Consider the following 20,090-nt stretch of genomic DNA (forward strand, 5'->3'; position numbering starts at 1 on the left):
TTAATTAGTTCGTTTGCAGTTTAGCTTCCTTTCTGTTAATGCACCGAGACGAGACTTGATCTATAGCTTAACGTAGATGTGAATCACAGGATATTTTCTACTTAAAATCTACTCCGAGTTTTCAGCACCAAAGTCTTGTGCTCTAACCATTTAACGTTTTTGAATACCTGCGCAAGTTTTCAGCACCAAAATTTTGTGCTCTAACCATTTAACCTTGTTGAATACCTACGCAGTATTTCTCTTTTTAGCCTACTGATTTCTGTAGGGAATTATTTTAGTTTTTTTTTAAATGAGCTGAAATTTTAATGGATTTATTTTACTGATTTCCTTTTCAAATCTATTTAAATTTTCCTTACTTCGTGAAAATTAAATATTATGATACATAATTTTACTTAAATTTAAGTAATATACCAACTTTAATTTAAGTAATATTGAATTTATTTATAAGGCAAATTTATTTTTGATGAACTATGGAATATTTAACTAAGCTTGAAGAGGAAATTAGTAAAAATCACCTAACAAAAATCCCCGTTCATTTCAAAGAAAACTGAAAAATAATTCCCAATATAGATACTCAACATCGTTAAGCATGAGAAAAATTCAAAATAATGGTTTTTTTTGTTTTTTTTTTAATTGACAGAACTTTTAAACTTCATTGTACTACAAGGTACTACTGTACCACGTTTTCCATAATACTGTTTCAATTGAGAAACCTAAAAGAAACTTACATAATACAGCAGCAAGCATCAATACCATTACTAGTAACTTGCAACTTTCCACCATATTGGTTTAAGAGTTTAACACATTCCTCATGACCACTATCCCTGGCACATTTAAGGGGAGTTTGACGTCTATCATTGGTCAAATTCACTGGCGCTCCTGCTTGTAACAGTATTCGAACTACTTTTAAGTGACCATTCAGTGCTGCTAAATGTAATGGCGTGTAGCCATCTAGAGTTTTACACTTTAAAATAGCACCACTTCTCAACAAAACCACTACACATTCTTCATGGCCCAAGCGACACGTCCAATGCAACGGCGTCCAGCGATGCACATCTGAAGCATTGACATCAGCTCCTGCTTTCACAAGGACTTCCACACAGCTAGGATGTCCATGATACGCAGCAATTAGAAGTAGGTATTTGTTTATTATTAGAATGGCTTCTAGGGCCATTTCTCGTTCGAGGAGTAAATTGACGCACTCTGTATCACCATTTTGAACAGCGCAATGCAAAGGTGTCCAACGAAGCATATCATGACTTTTTACATCAGCTCCACTTTGCACGAGGATGCGAGCACATTCGTAATTTGCAGTAAATGCAGCAACGTGGAGAGGCGTATGACCTCTAGTAGTCTCAGACTGTAAACTAGCACCATGCTTCAACAACAGTTCAACACACTCGGCATGACCATTTTGAACAGCAAAATGCAAAGGAGTCCAATTATGTTCATCACGAACGTTCGCCTGACCGCCCTTTTCTAAAAGAATTCGGAGGCATTCTTCGTGCCCATTATACGCAGCCAAATGCACTGGAGTGCGACCACGTTTCGATCTTAGTGAAGGTAACCCACCAGCAGCAATTAACAATTGAACACTTTCAACGCGTCCGTTGAATGATGCATAATGCAGAGGTGTCCAGTCTTCGAAATCAGTAGCTCGAGGGTCTGCACCAGCGTCTAATAAGTATTCAATACAGACTACATAACCAAGCATAGCCACCAAGTGCAGTGGCGTATGTTGATCATTGGTACTGGCTGTAGGAGTAGCCTTTGCTTCTAAAAGCAGTCGGATGCATTCTGAGTGACCAATTTTGGCAGCGTAATGTAATGGAGTTCTACTTTGTGAATCTTGAGCATCTACTGGCGCTCCAAAATTTATTAGGAAGCGAACAAGATCGAAATCTCCATTTAAAGCTGCAATATGGAGGGATGTAAGACCCTCTGGTGTCTTTGATTGTATTAAAACACCACTTTTCAGTTCTCTATATGCCTCTTCTTTTTCACCTTTATTGACAGCTAAATGCAAAGGTAACCATCCACTTTTAATTTCTACATTTTCACTTGGCGCCATGTTCGATAATTTTCTCATTAATATCACTACTGTTTTTTTTTAAAGCAAGTTACAGCTTTTATAAGTTTTTTTTTAAATATAAATTCACTTAAATATATTGAAATCACACAATCATATTACTTGAAATGATTATGTAAATATTTGACTGTTGATGAAGGAAAAAAAAATAAAATAGTGCACTGTCTACAATGTAGTGTAACATTTTGGCATGTGATGCCAGTTGATTTAACTTATTCCACTATTCTTTCATTTTCTGTTTGGTTTTAGATTTATGTCAAAAGGAATGTTATGTATTACACTCCCCTCCCCCACATAAATCTTGCGACTCCAGTGATTACTTTTTACTACACTTGAAATTTAACACCAGCTTTAGCAATTAAACAGAATGAAATCCGTCCGAAACTAGAAACAAATCCCAATATACACCACACAACACTTTCACTTCAGAAGTATTCCAGGACTTTGAAAGTAAGTATGAGCAGAAAAGTATGCACGATAAAGGATAGTACTTAACACACTGAAAAGCGACTGAAATCACTTATCTTATGAAAGCTAATATAAAATGTAGACGAAATTCATAGTTAATTCAAAGTATGATGTATCAGATCTGTTTGCCTCTGATAAACCATAATTACGTCGTTATCTCTCTGCGAAAAATTACTTTTTATACATGTATAGAAAGAACATGATAACGATGGTCTTATTTATTCTTCCTCTGAGTTTCTTGCTAAGTCAGCTCCAAAATTTGGTTAAGTCAACAAATTTATCTTGACTTCGCAGTTATACGGAAAAAAAGTATGTAATACAGGAAATTGATAAAATGTAAACTTGAAAAGTTCTTATTGTTTTTCAAGATCAGGAAATGGTTAAGAAGGTTAATAGAAGTCTCTTGTAGATATTGTATACCATGCTTACAAACTGGTATTTCAACAGAAGCTGTAAATGTCTTTGCAAATACCGGAAGCACCTGCAAAAAGATAAGAAAATATAAGTGAATACTTGTAAGTGAAACACTTGTAATCATCTTGAAATAGCATATGTAAGTACGTACAGTATATAATACGCAAAATAGCAAAAGAATTTGTACGGTACTAATGTTAACGAAGATTATTTTAAAAGGCTTCTTTTCCTCTAGTTGACTAGAGTTGTTAAATTTACTTTTTAAATTAGGTTTAAACACCACTGCTTAAGGGCATTTTGTTTTATTTTCGAATGAAGAAAGAAATGAAAAAGTATTATGGTTGAAGCAGGCGCGCACCCAGAACATTTTGTTCAGAGGGGTCCAAAGTTTTTTTTTTCTGAGGGGAGTCCTATACGTCTATGTAGCATTAAACCTATGTTATTCTCCACCCAAAAAGTCGATAAGTCATTGTTAATTACTGCCTTCTATATTCTCAGAAAATCTGATAGAACTAGATTACTTTTATATGAAAAGGAAGATGTAAAATTAAATCTTTAAGCTGCATCAATCATTTCTCTGTTAAACAAGTATAGTTATGGTAATAAAGTGTACAAATGTTACTCGACTTACGAATTTTTTTTGGGGGGAGGGGTCCGGACTCGTTGGACCCTCTCCCTGTGGGTGCGCCCCTGGGTCGAAGAGAAAATTGAAATCCAGATCTTAACTGATTTCATCTTTTATGATCATGACATACCAAAAAGGTTTTTAAAAGTGCATCTGTTGTCCATTGGTATAAGCAGAAGTTCAGATACTAAATTTATGCTTAAGACTTCAGTGAGATTACTTCAGAAGGGTTTCGACTTTTCTACTAATCACTAAATGAGAGTAGCTTACTAAAAGGTGAAAATTAAATATATGATTTAAAAAAAAAGAAAAGAAAACTAACGATTTCATATACATTGGTTGGACAAAAAAATCTAAAACGTTTGCAAAAGTGTGAAAATCATACCTAGTATGGTGTGGGGCCTCCTTTTGCGTCTAAAAGCTTGGATCCGACGTGGAATGGACGTATACAACTCCTGGATCGTGGTGTGTGGAATTTTGTACCATTGTTCCTCCAAAACATGCTCCAGTTCCTTAAGGGATGCTGGTGGAGGGCAATGAGACCGAACACGCCTTTCTAACTCAGAGCACAATGGTTCAATGACGTCCAGATCTGGTGATTGTAGGACCCAGGGTTGGTGTGATAGCTCCTGGTCATGCTCCTCAAACCATGAATTCACCGTTTTTGCAGCGTGACAGGGTGCCAAATCGTCTTGGTAGATGCCATCACCATCAAGGAACAATATTTGGGCCATGGGTAGAACCTGGTCTCCCAAAATGACCTCATACGTCTTAGCATTCATCATTCCATGCACAGTTATGATGGGACCTGCAGAAAACCACGATATCACTGCCCATACTGTAAGAGAACCACCCCCATGCTTTACAGTTGGGAGCAGACAGTTTGTCTGTGTTCTCCATACGTAAACACGACCGGTTGTTGGAAACAAGGTGATGGTCGATTCATCGGACCACATTACGTGTTTCCACTGCTTATGAATCCACGCCTTGAGGTCCTTGTACCACTGGATACACCTCTTCGCATTTACTGCTGTGACCAGGGGTTTGGCGATAGCGGTCCTGACATGAATTTTCATTTCATGAAGTTCCCGCCGCAGGGTTTTCGATAAAACCACGTTTTGCAGGCCGGAATTGAGTTCAGACTTAATTTTCATTGCAGTTGTCTTCTTTTCAGCTCCTACAATCTGTTTTAATGCCCTCCGGTCACTATCTGACAGGATTGTCTTTCGACCACTGTTGTGCTTTGCAGACGTCGTTTGCCCATGAATTGTGTATGCCCTCGTGACATTGGACACAATGACTTTCGATACCCTCACAATGTTCGCCACTGTTGCCACTGAAGCTCCAACCAGACGGGCACCAACGATCATGCCTCTTTGGAAGTCTGTCAGGTCGCTGATTTTACCGCACCACTTTCACACCACGACACTCACAGGTGAACTGGTTACTGCTGACGGAAGAAGAAGGTCCACATGACACATTGAAAACAAAAAACGATCAGCAACCGCAACACGTGTTGTACAGTGGAGGGCCAAACTTACGTGTCCTGTATGAAGTGTTTTTAGATTTTTTGTCTACCCCTGTATATCTATTTCATGAATAAATATTTCATTACATAATCTTAAAAAGTATGACATCATTACTTCCTCGCCCGCTGATCTAATGGTTGGCACACCTGCTTTCGGTGCACATGATTCCAAATTCGATTCCCAGTAGAAACTCTAAAATCTAGGCCCATTACGGTTGTTCCACCTTAAACTATAGGTCCAAGTAGAGCCGCCGATTACTGTATAATTTTGGTGGGAGAGAACTGTTTAAGTATATGTGTTCCGTTTTTAGATATCTTAGCAAATACATCTAGATTCTTGAGTGTCCAAGGAAATTTTGGGGTGCCTGGGCCCCCTCGGCCCCAGGATCGGCGCTCACGGGTCATGTCTCATATAGCCTCGGAGATGGAAAAGGGACGCTAAACTCCAACTAGCCATTACTTCCTCACGAAAAAGTCTTGATAAGCTTGTTGGAGACAGTTTCTTTCTCCCAAGTGAGAGAATTTTGTTTTCATTTCAAAATAATAATGACACAATTCATTAAAAGAAATATGATCTATCAGACACGTATCTCGGAAACGGTTTGCTAGGATTTTATTCTTCTTTCTGAACAAATATTTTATGACAGCTTTAGGATAAGACGTGATTAACGTTTTTCGCTATATTCCAGAAATACGAGCAAATAGCGAAGAGTGGTATGGGGATGATTTCTGTTGCTACATTTTTGAAAATTGAAAATTACTATAGTGAGTTTCTTTATATTCCAATCATAAAATAATGGATTAAATTAATTTGTGCTTACCTATAGGGTTTTAAAGATAAATTATAGCCAACACCTGGTCCTGCAGTTTTGAACAGTCAGGAAAATCAGGGAAATTATATTATCTTGTGTATTATTATTATTATTATTATTATTATTATTATTATTATTATTATTATTATTATTATTATTATTATTATTATTATTATTATTATTATTATTATTATTATAATTATTGCTTTAAACTGTCTATGGTAAATACTTTGAAACATTTTAAGAGAAAATTCTTAGTTTTGGCATTATTTAACATTTGCTTCATTAAATAATGGATAAAAAGTAACATAAACATAAAATAGAAACAGCAATACACTTTTTTCTTTTTAGATATTCTGTACAGGCTGTGGCCAAAAGTCTTCACCGGACTAAATATTTAAGAAACTGTAAATGCAGTCGATCCGAAGTCAATTGGGATCAATGTTGGTGATATGGAGGAACATTATGACGTGATTAAGGTTGTCGCCCACCATCTTGGTGGCCGCCATATTGGAATCAACTTGTTAATTTTAAACGGCAATATGGTCATGTGACATATGAAACAACATCCCTGTTCGAAGCGAAATCCAACGGTAAAGTTATTTTTCCAAAATCTTGAACAGTTGTGAAGTTGCAAATAAATTTAGGATAGGTTATGTTATCTTTCAGACAATTTTTGCTATGTGTGGAGCATTGTATGGACGGAAACTGACTGTTTCTATTTTTTTCTTGTAGGTAGGATAGGATGTTAACTTGAGAGGAAAGAATCTAAATTATCCTTTTGGCTGAGGGAAACGATTAGGATGTTGCTCGTTGAAGACGGTTACTATTATTGCTGAACTACGTCCTCTAAGTCGAAAATGTTTGTTTCTAGCCTCAGCTGCCTCCTCTCAGAGTTGCTCAATAGGCAAAATAGCATGTTTTATGATTGCTGGATCATGAATTAAAACTTTATTTAGGGCTGGAGTCATCGGGCACCAATTATATAGTTCCACATAAAGTTCTCCAGTGGCAGTAGCGAAGCTCTGAAATTTCTTCACGTCTACTTCATGGTCACTAAAAATTGCTTACAGAATAATCTTGAATTCTTTTTATCAAGTATAACTCTCCATCAGTTATTCGGGCAGCAGTTTCACGGCCAGCAAAAAAACCTGCTTGGAGTATTCTAATCGTTCGTGCTGCCATGACCTTGCTTCCACTAACAAACCCATCTCTTCTCTTAAACTGGTTTGAATTTCCTTTCTTCGTCTCTTTAACTATGGTTTTCTCTTCTTCTGATTTCCCTTGCCATTGTTTAATAGGGATTTTGTAGGCTAAGTGTAATATTGATTCGAAAAATCTGATCCTTGTATGAAGGTGAGACATTTCATGCGTTATAATTTATGGTGCAGTTTATGAACTTAAAAGTTTCAGTAAATGTCATTTATTATAGAATTAATTGAATGAAACCCTACTTGAATAAATTAATTCTACTTTTTGTATGAACTCAATCAACTAAAGATTAAATTCATAGGTCTATGTCAGGGAACTGCTGTAAGGCCTTCTGAACTCACCTAAAAAACAAATTATATATAATTTATAAATATATATATATATATATATATAATTTATAAATATATATATATATATATATATATATATATATATATATATATATATATATATATATATTTTTTTAAATTTTCATGGGGTAATTTCGGACAAAATTTTATTCTTGGACTAAGTTTATGAAAGATTGAACTGTTATGCAAAACGAATCATTGGTCAACTAGAATCAGAACATAAACAAAAACATTTTTTAACTTGTAAACTATATATTTTTTTCTTGCTAAAAGCTCTTGACATTTCATTACATATTTAACCACTAAGACTCTATTTAGCCAAAATGTTAACATATCATAAGATTAAAACTTCTATCAATGCCCTTTAAAACAATACAGTTTTGTTGATAATGACTTTAATACAATCACCAAAATTAATACCTGAAAAACTGTAGTCGCGGCCTCATTAATTTAAGTTCGCATGGCCAGAAAAATTGAATGACTTAAACAATTATTATTTACGTTCATTTCATATTTAAATAATGGAATTTATGTTTACAAGATCTGCCAGTTATCGAAGAACAAAAAATAAACTTTATTTAATGTATTTTTCAAATTTTATATTTTCTACTTTTATCCGGGTTTTAGGGTCAAATACTCCACTGTGCGACGTGTGTACAAAAGTCGAACTTTGAAACATACGGCTTTTGTCGTGAACATCATGGCAGTTTTCTTTTTTGCCAGCAAAATTGATTTGTTTTTTACGATAGAGACAGTATGGGTGATCGAGATAGGTTATTATATTTGTACTAGTTCTACTTAAAATCTAAAAGACGAAGGCACTGAGGAAGAAAATGGATTCATTTCTTGAATATTCAAGGACCTGTAGCTGGCGCATTTGTGCAATTATTTAGTGACTTAAGAAGTGATAAGACTAAGTTTTTTTTTTTTTTTTGAAAATTATTTTCGTATGTCGATAGCAACCTTTGATAATTTGTTAGAGAAAATAAAAGGACAAATTTTAAGGTTAAATACCCATTTAAAACATGCCATTTCACCGACTGAAAGACTTGTCGTAACTCTGAGATAAGTAGTTGGAAATTCTACATTTCGAAAATGTTTGATCTTCATATTTACACATTTGTATCCAATTGTAACTTGGTTTTGAAAAAATATATACCCCAAGTAATGCAATATAAAATTTAATTTTAAAAAAAGCAGGATCTAAATCACATTCTCCAAAGTATTAATAATACAAGATTAAACTAAATGCTATAATATACTTTTCTTAATTTTTGCTTAATTAATGCAAAGAATAAGTGCAACACAAAACACACATTGCACTTCATCAAAAGAAAATTATCTGTTTTTCCCACTGTTGCCCAACTTCTCAAAATTGGAATACAATCTGGTTCAAACCTCCCTTCAAGCAGTTACTGTTTCGTTCTTGGACTTGTTTGAATCCAAAGATTTGTAACACAATAGGGCCTTTCCTACATCAAACTAATTAATATTTCTATATCTTCCATGAATCCATTTATAGCCAAAAGCAACTCCTTCTAGCACCTTTCAATAAACTGGCAAACAGAATTTTGTCAGACGCACTCCGTCTAATCTGCAAAGAACCGTAAGCGACAATAGTGATCAACACATCGTGTACGGCGCGGCGCCGCGCCCTGTCTTAAAGAACCCCGTGATGTTTACGGCGCCTGCACACGGCGAAACGCCGTGGCCGGATAATCTGAAAAATCTCGTATATATTAATCGTTCAAATAATCACGGCGCGGTGCCGGATGCGGTACGTCACAAACACCGCATAATATGAAAGGGGCCTACACAAGGAAGAAAACTATAGTGGTCTCAAGTGGCTCCCATGGACTCCCTTCCCCGAATATGTTATACAAGCTGATCAGAAACGTTCAATACTCATTTCGACATCACATATAACATATTGAATGGCCACAAAAGCTGCTGCTCGGGTACAGTGGCGTATACAAAATTTTATCAATGGGTTCAATCACTCAATGTCATATCCTTTCAGGGCAAACTTTAATTTGGAATATACTTGTTTTCCATAATATCTTGCTTAAAAGAGGTTAAACCGCAAACTCTTCCCTTATGTACTCCACTGCTTGCGCAGGTAGCTGGTCATAAAGATGCTAAATACTTATGTGTATCTATCTGAAATAGGGTTCCCTATGCTTACTATAAATCTTGGTGTCGTTGCAGAAGGTTAGGTGTCATATCACAATGTACCACGTTGATAGGATTTAGGTCCGGAGACGTATAAGGCCAGAGTAGAAAATGAAATTAAATTAAATCTTTGAGTTTTACGTGCCACGGTTATGCCGGTTAGGCTAAAGGAGACGGTGATGATGAGAAATGAATGAAATGGTGGAATGAAGAAAGTGGGAGGAAACGGGAAAACCTTGAGAAAACCCACGCACAGGGTGTTTGTCCAACACAAAGTTCACTTGACACGAGCTGGAATCGAACCAGGGACCCCAAGTACCAGAGGTAAACGCTCTACCACTGAGCCACCGCGGTCCATGGTATATAATGGTTAAAGCATACTGACTTGCCCTGGCGATATGAAGAAATAAATTCTTCTTCTGAAAATTGGATATTTAACGAAGTGTACAGATAAGAGCTGAATACAGGACTGAGTGTATGACGCACTAGTCACACTCCCGTGAATGAGGACAAGAAATGAGTGGAATTCGTAGCTTAGTGACCCATACCAGAATTCCAAGTATAAGTTTTATGTTAGAAGTATGAAGACCGAAAGAATTTTCGAACATACTTTCACGTCTACGGGCATGTACACTACCATTACTGTGTCAGAACCAGAAACTCTAATTGGTGCATATTACTTCCTTTCATTCGTCTCACCAAAGGGTTTTCATCTACAGAGGTGTAGACCTGCGTCCAACAGAGGATTGTTCAGTGGCTGTGTATTCATATGGGGTGCTTTGCAGGTCTCCGTTCTGTCAGTTAGGGCGACCCGAATAACCCTGGCCTAGCGCTCTCCTTAGCGTCAGAAGGGTGCTGGGGTGACAATCTTTGCCCATTGTGTATACTACCAATGGACCATCAGCACGGACGGCTCACGCGAGCGGCAATTTAACGGAATAATCATGCTGCACCTTACATCCCTTACAATACGGCCACATAGAAAGTCACTTAATTGTGCAAGTAGCCATTCACAGCGAACGCCTATTTGCACAACGTTGATCATAGTTTCTGTGTGTAATGTTAAAATGGTCACTTGCGTCATTCTAGCACTACACACAAAACTAGGACAACGTATAATGGATAGACACATACAATCAAATCTGTACGATAACATCTTCTAACTACTAGCAGTATGTTTTCTACAGTGGCCAGAGAACTGGGACGTTGAAACTAAGTTTAGCTTGTCTTCTTTACACATAAATATATTATGTAGTGACAATCTCTTTAAAATTAGGACAAAATGTGTTTCTGTTAGTGTATACACTTCATTAACAACATATACTGTAATATGATTACTAAAAAAACCCAGTCTTTGCAGGAAAGAATAATATTTATGGAAAAAGTTTGAAAGCACTCTCCCCTTTAGATGTGTAAGTTAATGAAAGAGAAAAGATAATATTCTAGCTCGACCCAAGAGCTATGTTTTAGAATTTATTTCAAACTACTCGGCCGTTTTCCTTTGATGATGAGACACACAGATCTATTTGAATCTGTTTATCCCATTAGAATGAGTGTTTCAATGAAAGTGAAATGATAATAACTCATGCGATCAAAATGCTTACTACATTTCAAAATTCCTTTCAAACGGTTAAGCCATTTCTCTGTGATGAAAATTTATAGAAATGGGCCTCTTTCTCCTTATGAGCAGAATTTTCGAGAACACCTGGATATGTGCCCAACTATTTTTTTAAACTTGTAATTTATACACGGAGTCTTATTTCCCTAACTTGAAGAGCTCCCAACAAAAGTACTTCTAACATAAATGTTGAGCACTTATGCCTCCTTAGGGAACGCACTTCAATCAAAATGATAATTCAGACTCAGTTTGAGATGGGAACTGTGTTACAAAATTGCTTTCAAATGTTCAATAATGCGGATTTGTATAGTGGACAAATATACAAATAATATTATAACAATTACTTCCCATTCTTCTCTTAGAAGTAGAATTTTCAAAAGCGCTGAAGCAAATTTTGTATAAGTTTTAATTAGGAGATTATCTTCTTTCGTAACTTGAAGGTGTTTGAGATACTCTATTTTTGGCAACTGGCCGCGGTGGCTCAGTGGTAGAGCGTTCACCTCTGGTGTATGGGGTCCCGGATTCAAACCCTGCTCCCGCCAAGTGAACTTTGTGGTGGACAAACACCGTGTGCGTGGGTTTTCTCGGGGTTCTTCCGTTTCCTCCCACTTTCTTCATTTCATTCATTTCTCATCATCACCGTCTCCTTTAGCCTAGCCGCCATAACCATGGGACGTAAAACTGAAATATTTCATTTCATTTCATTTTCTATTTTTCGCACGCACTTTAAACCACATTCTCCCATTTGATCTCTCCTTTTCCTCTTAGGATGCACATAAGTAGTAGAAAATGGATCGATCTGGCTCAGACCTGAGCCAGTTTTAATCAACTCACAAGCCCCTGGGAAAATGACCACCTTGCACCGTGAGACCATGGCCTTTTACGACCTCCATTTTAGGGGTGAATTTGTTCCCTTTTACGACCACTTTTTAGGGGGTGTATTCGTTCTCTTTTACGACCTCCATTTTAGAGGGTGTACTCGTTCCCTTTTATGAGCACTTTTTCAACCCTTATTTTAACATAGGAGATAACACATAAGATTACGAACACATAGAAGAGAAGATAACACATAACACTACGTAACACACAGCAGAACAGATAACACATAAGAGTACGTAACATAACAAGGGTGTATTCATTCTCTTTTATGAACATATTTTTCAACCCCTATTTTAACATAGGAGATAACACATAAGATTACGAACACATAGAAGAGAAGATAACACATAACACTACGTAACACACAGCAGAACAGATAACAGATAAGAATATGAAACATAGAAGGGGTGTATTCATTCTCTTTTATGAGCATATTTTTCAACCCTTATTTTAACATAGGAGATAACACATACGATTACGAACACATAGAAGAGAAGATAACACATAACACTATTTTAACATAGCAGATAACATATAAGATTACGAACACATAACATAGCAAGGGTGTACTCGTTTCCAACCCCTATTCTGAACATAGCAGATAACACATAGAAGAGCAGATAACACATAGCACTATTTTAACATAGTAGGTAACATAAGATTACGAACACATATAAGAGCAGAAGACTACATAACATAGCAGGCCTCCATTTTAGGGGTGAACTCGTTCTCTTTTATGAGCATATTTTTCAACCCCTATTTTAACATAACAGAAATGACATAAGAATACTTAACTCATTCCAACCCTTATTTTAACATAAGGAGCAAAGATTACAATCGAACACCCACGGTCTACAGATAATCATTATAGAGGGTGTATTCATTCATTCTCTTTGATGACCATTTTTTCCACCCCTAATGAAATTACATAGGAGAGCAGATAATACATAAGATTCGTTCTCTTTTACGACCTCCATTTTAGGGGTGAACTCGTTCCCTTTTATGATTACTTTTTCAACCCCTATTTGACCATTTTAACATAGCAGAAATGACATAAGCATGTCCTCAAACTACTGACCATCGTGAACAAAGGTCAAACTCGAAAACGAAACAACATATCGAGCTGCTGTTTCCACATTTAGCAATTGGTCATCAAAAAAGTACTGACCATCAAGGTCAAAGGTCAAAACTCGAAAACGGAGCCACATACTCAGGTGCTGTTTCCACATTGAGTAATAGGTCATCAGGTACCACAAGTTTCAAAATAATGACCATCGAGGTCAAAGGTCAAAATACTTAAAACCCAATAACTCGAAAATGGATCCACATACTGAGGTGCTGTTTCCACATTTAGTAATCGACCACCAACTACTACATGTTCCAAAATAGTGACCATCGAGTTCAAAGGCCCAAATACTTAAAACCAAATAACTCTTAAATGGATCCACATATTGAGGTGCTATTGTCACATTTAGTAATTGGTCATCAACCACTGCAAGTTCCAAAAAAATAATGAACGCCCAATGAACCAATGAATGCGAATAACTCTTAAACAGAGCAACGTTTTGAGGTGCTGTTTCCAAATCTAGGAACTACTACATGTTCTGAAAACACTGACCATGGAGGTTAAAGGTCAAATATTTAAGCTTTAATAACTTTAAACAAAGCCTGTGTGACCTATTCAGTTTTGTACCAAGCAGAGAGAAGTGAAGAATGAAAAAATATGACTGGCTTACTTCGAGAAAGAAAGCAACGATATACATTTTAACTAGCTGCGTATTTTAAATCATTTTGTACTATTTAAATAAACAACCGGATAAATTTAACCGGCTCAGAAGTTCAATACTCTTTTGTACGCTTGAGTGAGCTTTCCAATTTTGTAGCAAGAAGGACTATTTTCTAACTAACTCAGAATTTCATTTCATATTGTAATACTCAAATTTGGATGGAGTGTTTAGTTTTGTACGAACCAGAAACATTTGATTGGATTATTTCCTTATGTACCAACTGGAAAAAGTGAAGGGCCATTATTCAAATAAACGAAGGAATAGCAGAAAAAAATAAGTGAAGAATGAATAAAATTTAGTTGGATTATTTTCTTTTGTACCAACTGGAAAAGAGAAGAAGAGCTACTTTAACTAGCTCATTATGTACTGTTTAAGGAAACGAAAATTGACTATTTAACTAGCTCAGAATTTATGTAAGAATAATTTCAATGTTCTACTTTTTATACCAACGAGAAAAAATGAACTAGCTGAATATTTAAATATACGAAAGAATAAATTTAAGTGACCTATTCAATTTTGTACCAATGAGAAATGGCATTTTAACGGGCTCAGCAAAAGGCGAAGAAGGATTATTTTATATAATTTTACTCCTCAAATAAACAATGGAGTATTTAGTTTTGCACCATTTTGGAGTATTCAAATAAACAAAGGACTTATAATTTGTGTCAACTCTAAAATCAATTAAACGAAGTAATGCATTTGAGTGAGCTATTTGATTTGAAAAACCGAAGTTGAGTATTTTATACCATTTTGTATTATTTCAACAAACAAAAGGAATAAGCAAAAAAAAGGATCGTTTTATATCATTTTAAACTAGTCTAATAAACGAAGGCATGAATATGAGTGAGCTATTTAATTTTGTAGCAACCAAAGGATTTTCACGAAAGAACAAAATTGTACTAATCAGAAAAAGCGAAGAAAACCCATTTTAACTAACTGAGAATTTATGTACCTTTTTGTACTATTTAAACAAACGATGGGATAAATTTGAGTGGTCAGAAAAATCGAAGAAGGTACAATTTAGCTAACTCAGAATTTATATACCTTTATACTAGCCCAATGAACGAAAGAACAAGTTTGGGTGTTCTACTTTTCCATTTTAACTTGCTGAGTATTTTATACCATTTTGTACTACTCAAATAAACGAAAGAAAAAACGAAAAAAGACCTTTTTAACTAGCGCAGAATTTCTGTAACACAAAAATTAATTTGGATGGAGTAACGAGAAAGAAAGCAAAGATATGCCATATTAACTATTTAAATAAACGAAAGAATAAATTTGAGTGATCTATTCCATTTTGTACCAAGGAGAAATGCCATTTTTATCTAGCTTAGAATTTCTAGTGCATGTTGTATTATTTAAACAAAACGAAGGGCTAAATTTGAGAAAGCGAACATGAACCATTTTACTCAGTTTTGGATGGAGTATTTATCTTTGTATGAACCAGAAAAAAAAGTAAAGAAGAACCATTTTAACTAACTCAGACTTTTATACCATTTTGTACCAATCAGAAGAAAATCAAAGAATGGTCATTTTAACCAGCCAAGCAGAAAAAAGGAAAGAATTAACACTTTGTACTAACCAGAAAATGAGAAGAAGGATCAGCATTCTAACTTTTTGTGCCATTTATTGGGGTGTCCTATTTCCTTTTGTACCAACGAAAACCATTTTTAACTGGCTTAGAATTTTATACCTTTTTGAAAAAATTTGTATCAAATCGAAAAAAGCAAGAAAATACCATTTTAAATAGCTCAGCATGTTACAGCTTTTTGTGTTTTTGGTCTACCCAATTTAAACAAACGAAGGAATAAATTTGTGTGACCTATTCACTTTTGTTACAAGCAGAAAAAGGAAAGAATAAATTTGAGTGGCTTAAGCAAAGAAGGTCAATGGTAACTAGCTTTTTTTGCTATTAATTTTGAGTGACCTATTGAAGAATGAATAAATTTTGTTTGTAATTAAAAAAGCGGAGAAGGTCTACTTTCTGTACCAACCATAGAAAAACAAATTTGTTTGACCTATTCACTTTTATAGCAAGCAGAAAAAGCATGAAAAAAGGGAAGAAGGTTCATTATAACAAGCTAGGTATTTTTATACCATTTTGTATTACGGGTGGTCTATTTCATTTGTGTAACAATCAGAAGAAAAGCTCAGAATGTTATACCTTTGTTATGCTACATTTTGTATAATTTTTGTGTCATCCAGAGAACAATTTAAATTGCCTCTCCCGTCACTAAGAAAGGCTCATAAAATATTTGAACGTGAGATTTGACAAACCAGAGTTGCGTAATAATTGTGTAGAACAGACTACATAGCAATTAGCGTAATATCATGCCTGGCCATTTTTGATCACAGCAGAAGAAGAGATTATATCAAAGTAAGAAAAGTTTTCAAAGTTCCATGTTGCTGCAGATATTTAAACAACTTTATGAATGCGTTACTTAACAGGTGTATTGCCTATTGCTCAACGATTCAATTATTTTTTTAAATTTTCTTTCCTCGTCTAAGTCAAAAAAGACAAATATATATTTTTGCATTTATGTATTTTATTATAATGGAATATAAGTTTATGGAGTATATGTGGAAATAATAGAACATACATCATGATGTTATATTGCCTTGAAACATATTACTAAACACGGAGAATGCATAGAATGCTTGTATTGTAGATATATAAAATTATTTATTTGATTTGTTTTTGCTGAAGAGCAGAAAAAATGACTAGCAAGGAGATTGTTTATGTTTCACCTAGAGAAAAAGAAATTCAGCGTGAAAACGAGAAACCTATACTGTTAATCCAGCCGTCTGACCCCGATTTGCCAGATGAATTACGTGATAAAGTGAGAATCATATATCCAACACAAGAAATAGAAGAAGTGTATTATTTTAGTCGCTATAATAGATATAATGATGAAATACTCCCGGAAAGTGATGATGACAGTGTTTCAAATATTACCTGTTTTGAACTGGAAGCTAATGAGTGCGAGTGTACTAGTGAAAGTATTAGTCATGCATGTGTTATACAATTATTTAATGAGTATACACCAAATTTAGTATTATTATGTGACGCATGTTCTAAACATAATGAGAATGAAAAAGATCACAACTGTTTGCTGCAGTATGATTACGAATTATTACAAAAGGTGTGGACAATCTTGATTAAACGTGAAATGAGAGAGAAAATCTATAAACTTTATTTAAAGAAGCATTTTAAAGGTTGCAATATTAAGAACACTTATACCTTGGAGAAAAAATTTAATCTGGTATATGAATACATTACAGAGTGTGATTATTATATTAACAAAATAGTAGAATTGTTTTTAGAGAAAGATAAACAATTATTTAATTCTGTAAATGAACACTGAGCCCACTGTAGCATATGCATTTGATTGTGAATGAATAGAAGAACTTGAACTGTTAACTGGATCAATTTGTACTATTGTAATATTAAGAATTTAATAGATAACTAACATTGGACTCTGGCAACTGAATTGTCAGGGAGAGGCAATTTAAATTGTTCTCTGGATGACACAAAAATAATACAAAATGTAGCATAACAAAGGTATAACATTCTGAGCTTTTCTTCTGATTGTTACACAAATGAAATAGACCACCCGTAATACAAAATGGTATAAAAATACCTAGCTTGTTATAATGAACCTTCTTCCCTTTTTTTCATGCTTTTTCTGCTTGCTATAAAAGTGAATAGGTCAAACAAATTTGTTTTTCTATGGTTGGTACAGAAAGTAGACCTTCTCCGCTTTTTTAATTACAAACAAAATTTATTCATTCTTCAATAGGTCACTCAAAATTAATAGCAAAAAAAGCTAGTTACCATTGACCTTCTTTGCTTAAGCCACTCAAATTTATTCTTTCCTTTTTCTGCTTGTAACAAAAGTGAATAGGTCACACAAATTTATTCCTTCGTTTGTTTAAATTGGGTAGACCAAAAACACAAAAAGCTGTAACATGCTGAGCTATTTAAAATGGTATTTTCTTGCTTTTTTCGATTTGATACAAATTTTTTCAAAAAGGTATAAAATTCTAAGCCAGTTAAAAATGGTTTTCGTTGGTACAAAAGGAAATAGGACACCCCAATAAATGGCACAAAAAGTTAGAATGCTGATCCTTCTTCTCATTTTCTGGTTAGTACAAAGTGTTAATTCTTTCCTTTTTTCTGCTTGGCTGGTTAAAATGACCATTCTTTGATTTTCTTCTGATTGGTACAAAATGGTATAAAAGTCTGAGTTAGTTAAAATGGTTCTTCTTTACTTTTTTTTTCTGGTTCATACAAAGATAAATACTCCATCCAAAACTGAGTAAAATGGTTCATGTTCGCTTTCTCAAATTTAGCCCTTCGTTTTGTTTAAATAATACAACATGCACTAGAAATTCTAAGCTAGATAAAAATGGCATTTCTCCTTGGTACAAAATGGAATAGATCACTCAAATTTATTCTTTCGTTTATTTAAATAGTTAATATGGCATATCTTTGCTTTCTTTCTTGTTACTCCATCCAAATTAATTTTTGTGTTACAGAAATTCTGCGCTAGTTAAAAAGGTCTTTTTTCGCTTTTTCTTTCGTTTATTTGAGTAGTACAAAATGGTATAAAATACTCAGCAAGTTAAAATGGAAAAGTAGAACACCCAAACTTGTTCTTTCGTTCATTGGGCTAGTATAAAGGTATATAAATTCTGAGTTAGCTAAATTGTACCTTCTTCGATTTTTCTGACCACTCAAATTTATCCCATCGTTTGTTTAAATAGTACAAAAAGGTACATAAATTCTCAGTTAGTTAAAATGGGTTTTCTTCGCTTTTTCTGATTAGTACAATTTTGTTCTTTCGTGAAAATCCTTTGGTTGCTACAAAATTAAATAGCTCACTCATATTCATGCCTTCGTTTATTAGACTAGTTTAAAATGATATAAAACGATCCTTTTTTTTGCTTATTCCTTTTGTTTGTTGAAATAATACAAAATGGTATAAAATACTCAACTTCGGTTTTTCAAATCAAATAGCTCACTCAAATGCATTACTTCGTTTAATTGATTTTAGAGTTGACACAAATTATAAGTCCTTTGTTTATTTGAATACTCCAAAATGGTGCAAAACTAAATACTCCATTGTTTATTTGAGGAGTAAAATTATATAAAATAATCCTTCTTCGCCTTTTGCTGAGCCCGTTAAAATGCCATTTCTCATTGGTACAAAATTGAATAGGTCACTTAAATTTATTCTTTCGTATATTTAAATATTCAGCTAGTTCATTTTTTCTCGTTGGTATAAAAAGTAGAACATTGAAATTATTCTTACATAAATTCTGAGCTAGTTAAATAGTCAATTTTCGTTTCCTTAAACAGTACATAATGAGCTAGTTAAAGTAGCTCTTCTTCTCTTTTCCAGTTGGTACAAAAGAAAATAATCCAACTAAATTTTATTCATTCTTCACTTATTTTTTTCTGCTATTCCTTCGTTTATTTGAATAATGGCCCTTCACTTTTTCCAGTTGGTACATAAGGAAATAATCCAATCAAATGTTTCTGGTTCGTACAAAACTAAACACTCCATCCAAATTTGAGTATTACAATATGAAATGAAATTCTGAGTTAGTTAGAAAATAGTCCTTCTTGCTACAAAATTGGAAAGCTCACTCAAGCGTACAAAAGAGTATTGAACTTCTGAGCCGGTTAAATTTATCCGATTGTTTATTTAAATAGTACAAAATGATTTAAAATACGCAGCTAGTTAAAATGTATATCGTTGCTTTCTTTCTCGAAGTAAGCCAGTCATATTTTTTCATTCTTCACTTCTCTCTGCTTGGTACAAAACTGAATAGGTCACACAGGCTTTGTTTAAAGTTATTAAAGCTTAAATATTTGACCTTTAACCTCCATGGTCAGTGTTTTCAGAACATGTAGTAGTTCCTAGATTTGGAAACAGCACCTCAAAACGTTGCTCTGTTTAAGAGTTATTCGCATTCATTGGTTCATTGGGCGTTCATTATTTTTTTGGAACTTGCAGTGGTTGATGACCAATTACTAAATGTGACAATAGCACCTCAATATGTGGATCCATTTAAGAGTTATTTGGTTTTAAGTATTTGGGCCTTTGAACTCGATGGTCACTATTTTGGA

General features: G+C 34.5%; 1 protein-coding gene across 1 annotated transcript in view; it reads right to left on the bottom strand.

The window, feature by feature from the left end:
* Positions 1-471: 471 nt before the first annotated feature.
* LOC145693178 (uncharacterized) overlaps positions 472-20,090 on the bottom strand; it is a 28,075-nt gene continuing 8,456 nt past the window's right edge. The window contains exon 2 of the mRNA XM_081768948.1: positions 472-3,038. Coding sequence (XP_081625074.1) covers positions 725-2,089 — 1,365 coding nt within the window. The 5' untranslated portion in view covers positions 2,090-3,038 and the 3' untranslated portion in view covers positions 472-724. The remainder of the gene's footprint in view (positions 3,039-20,090) is intronic.

This window comes from Thermobia domestica, chromosome 8 (assembly GCF_964235325.1).
Source record: "Thermobia domestica chromosome 8, izTheDome1.hap1.1, whole genome shotgun sequence".
Lineage (NCBI taxonomy): Eukaryota > Metazoa > Arthropoda > Insecta > Zygentoma > Lepismatidae > Thermobia > Thermobia domestica.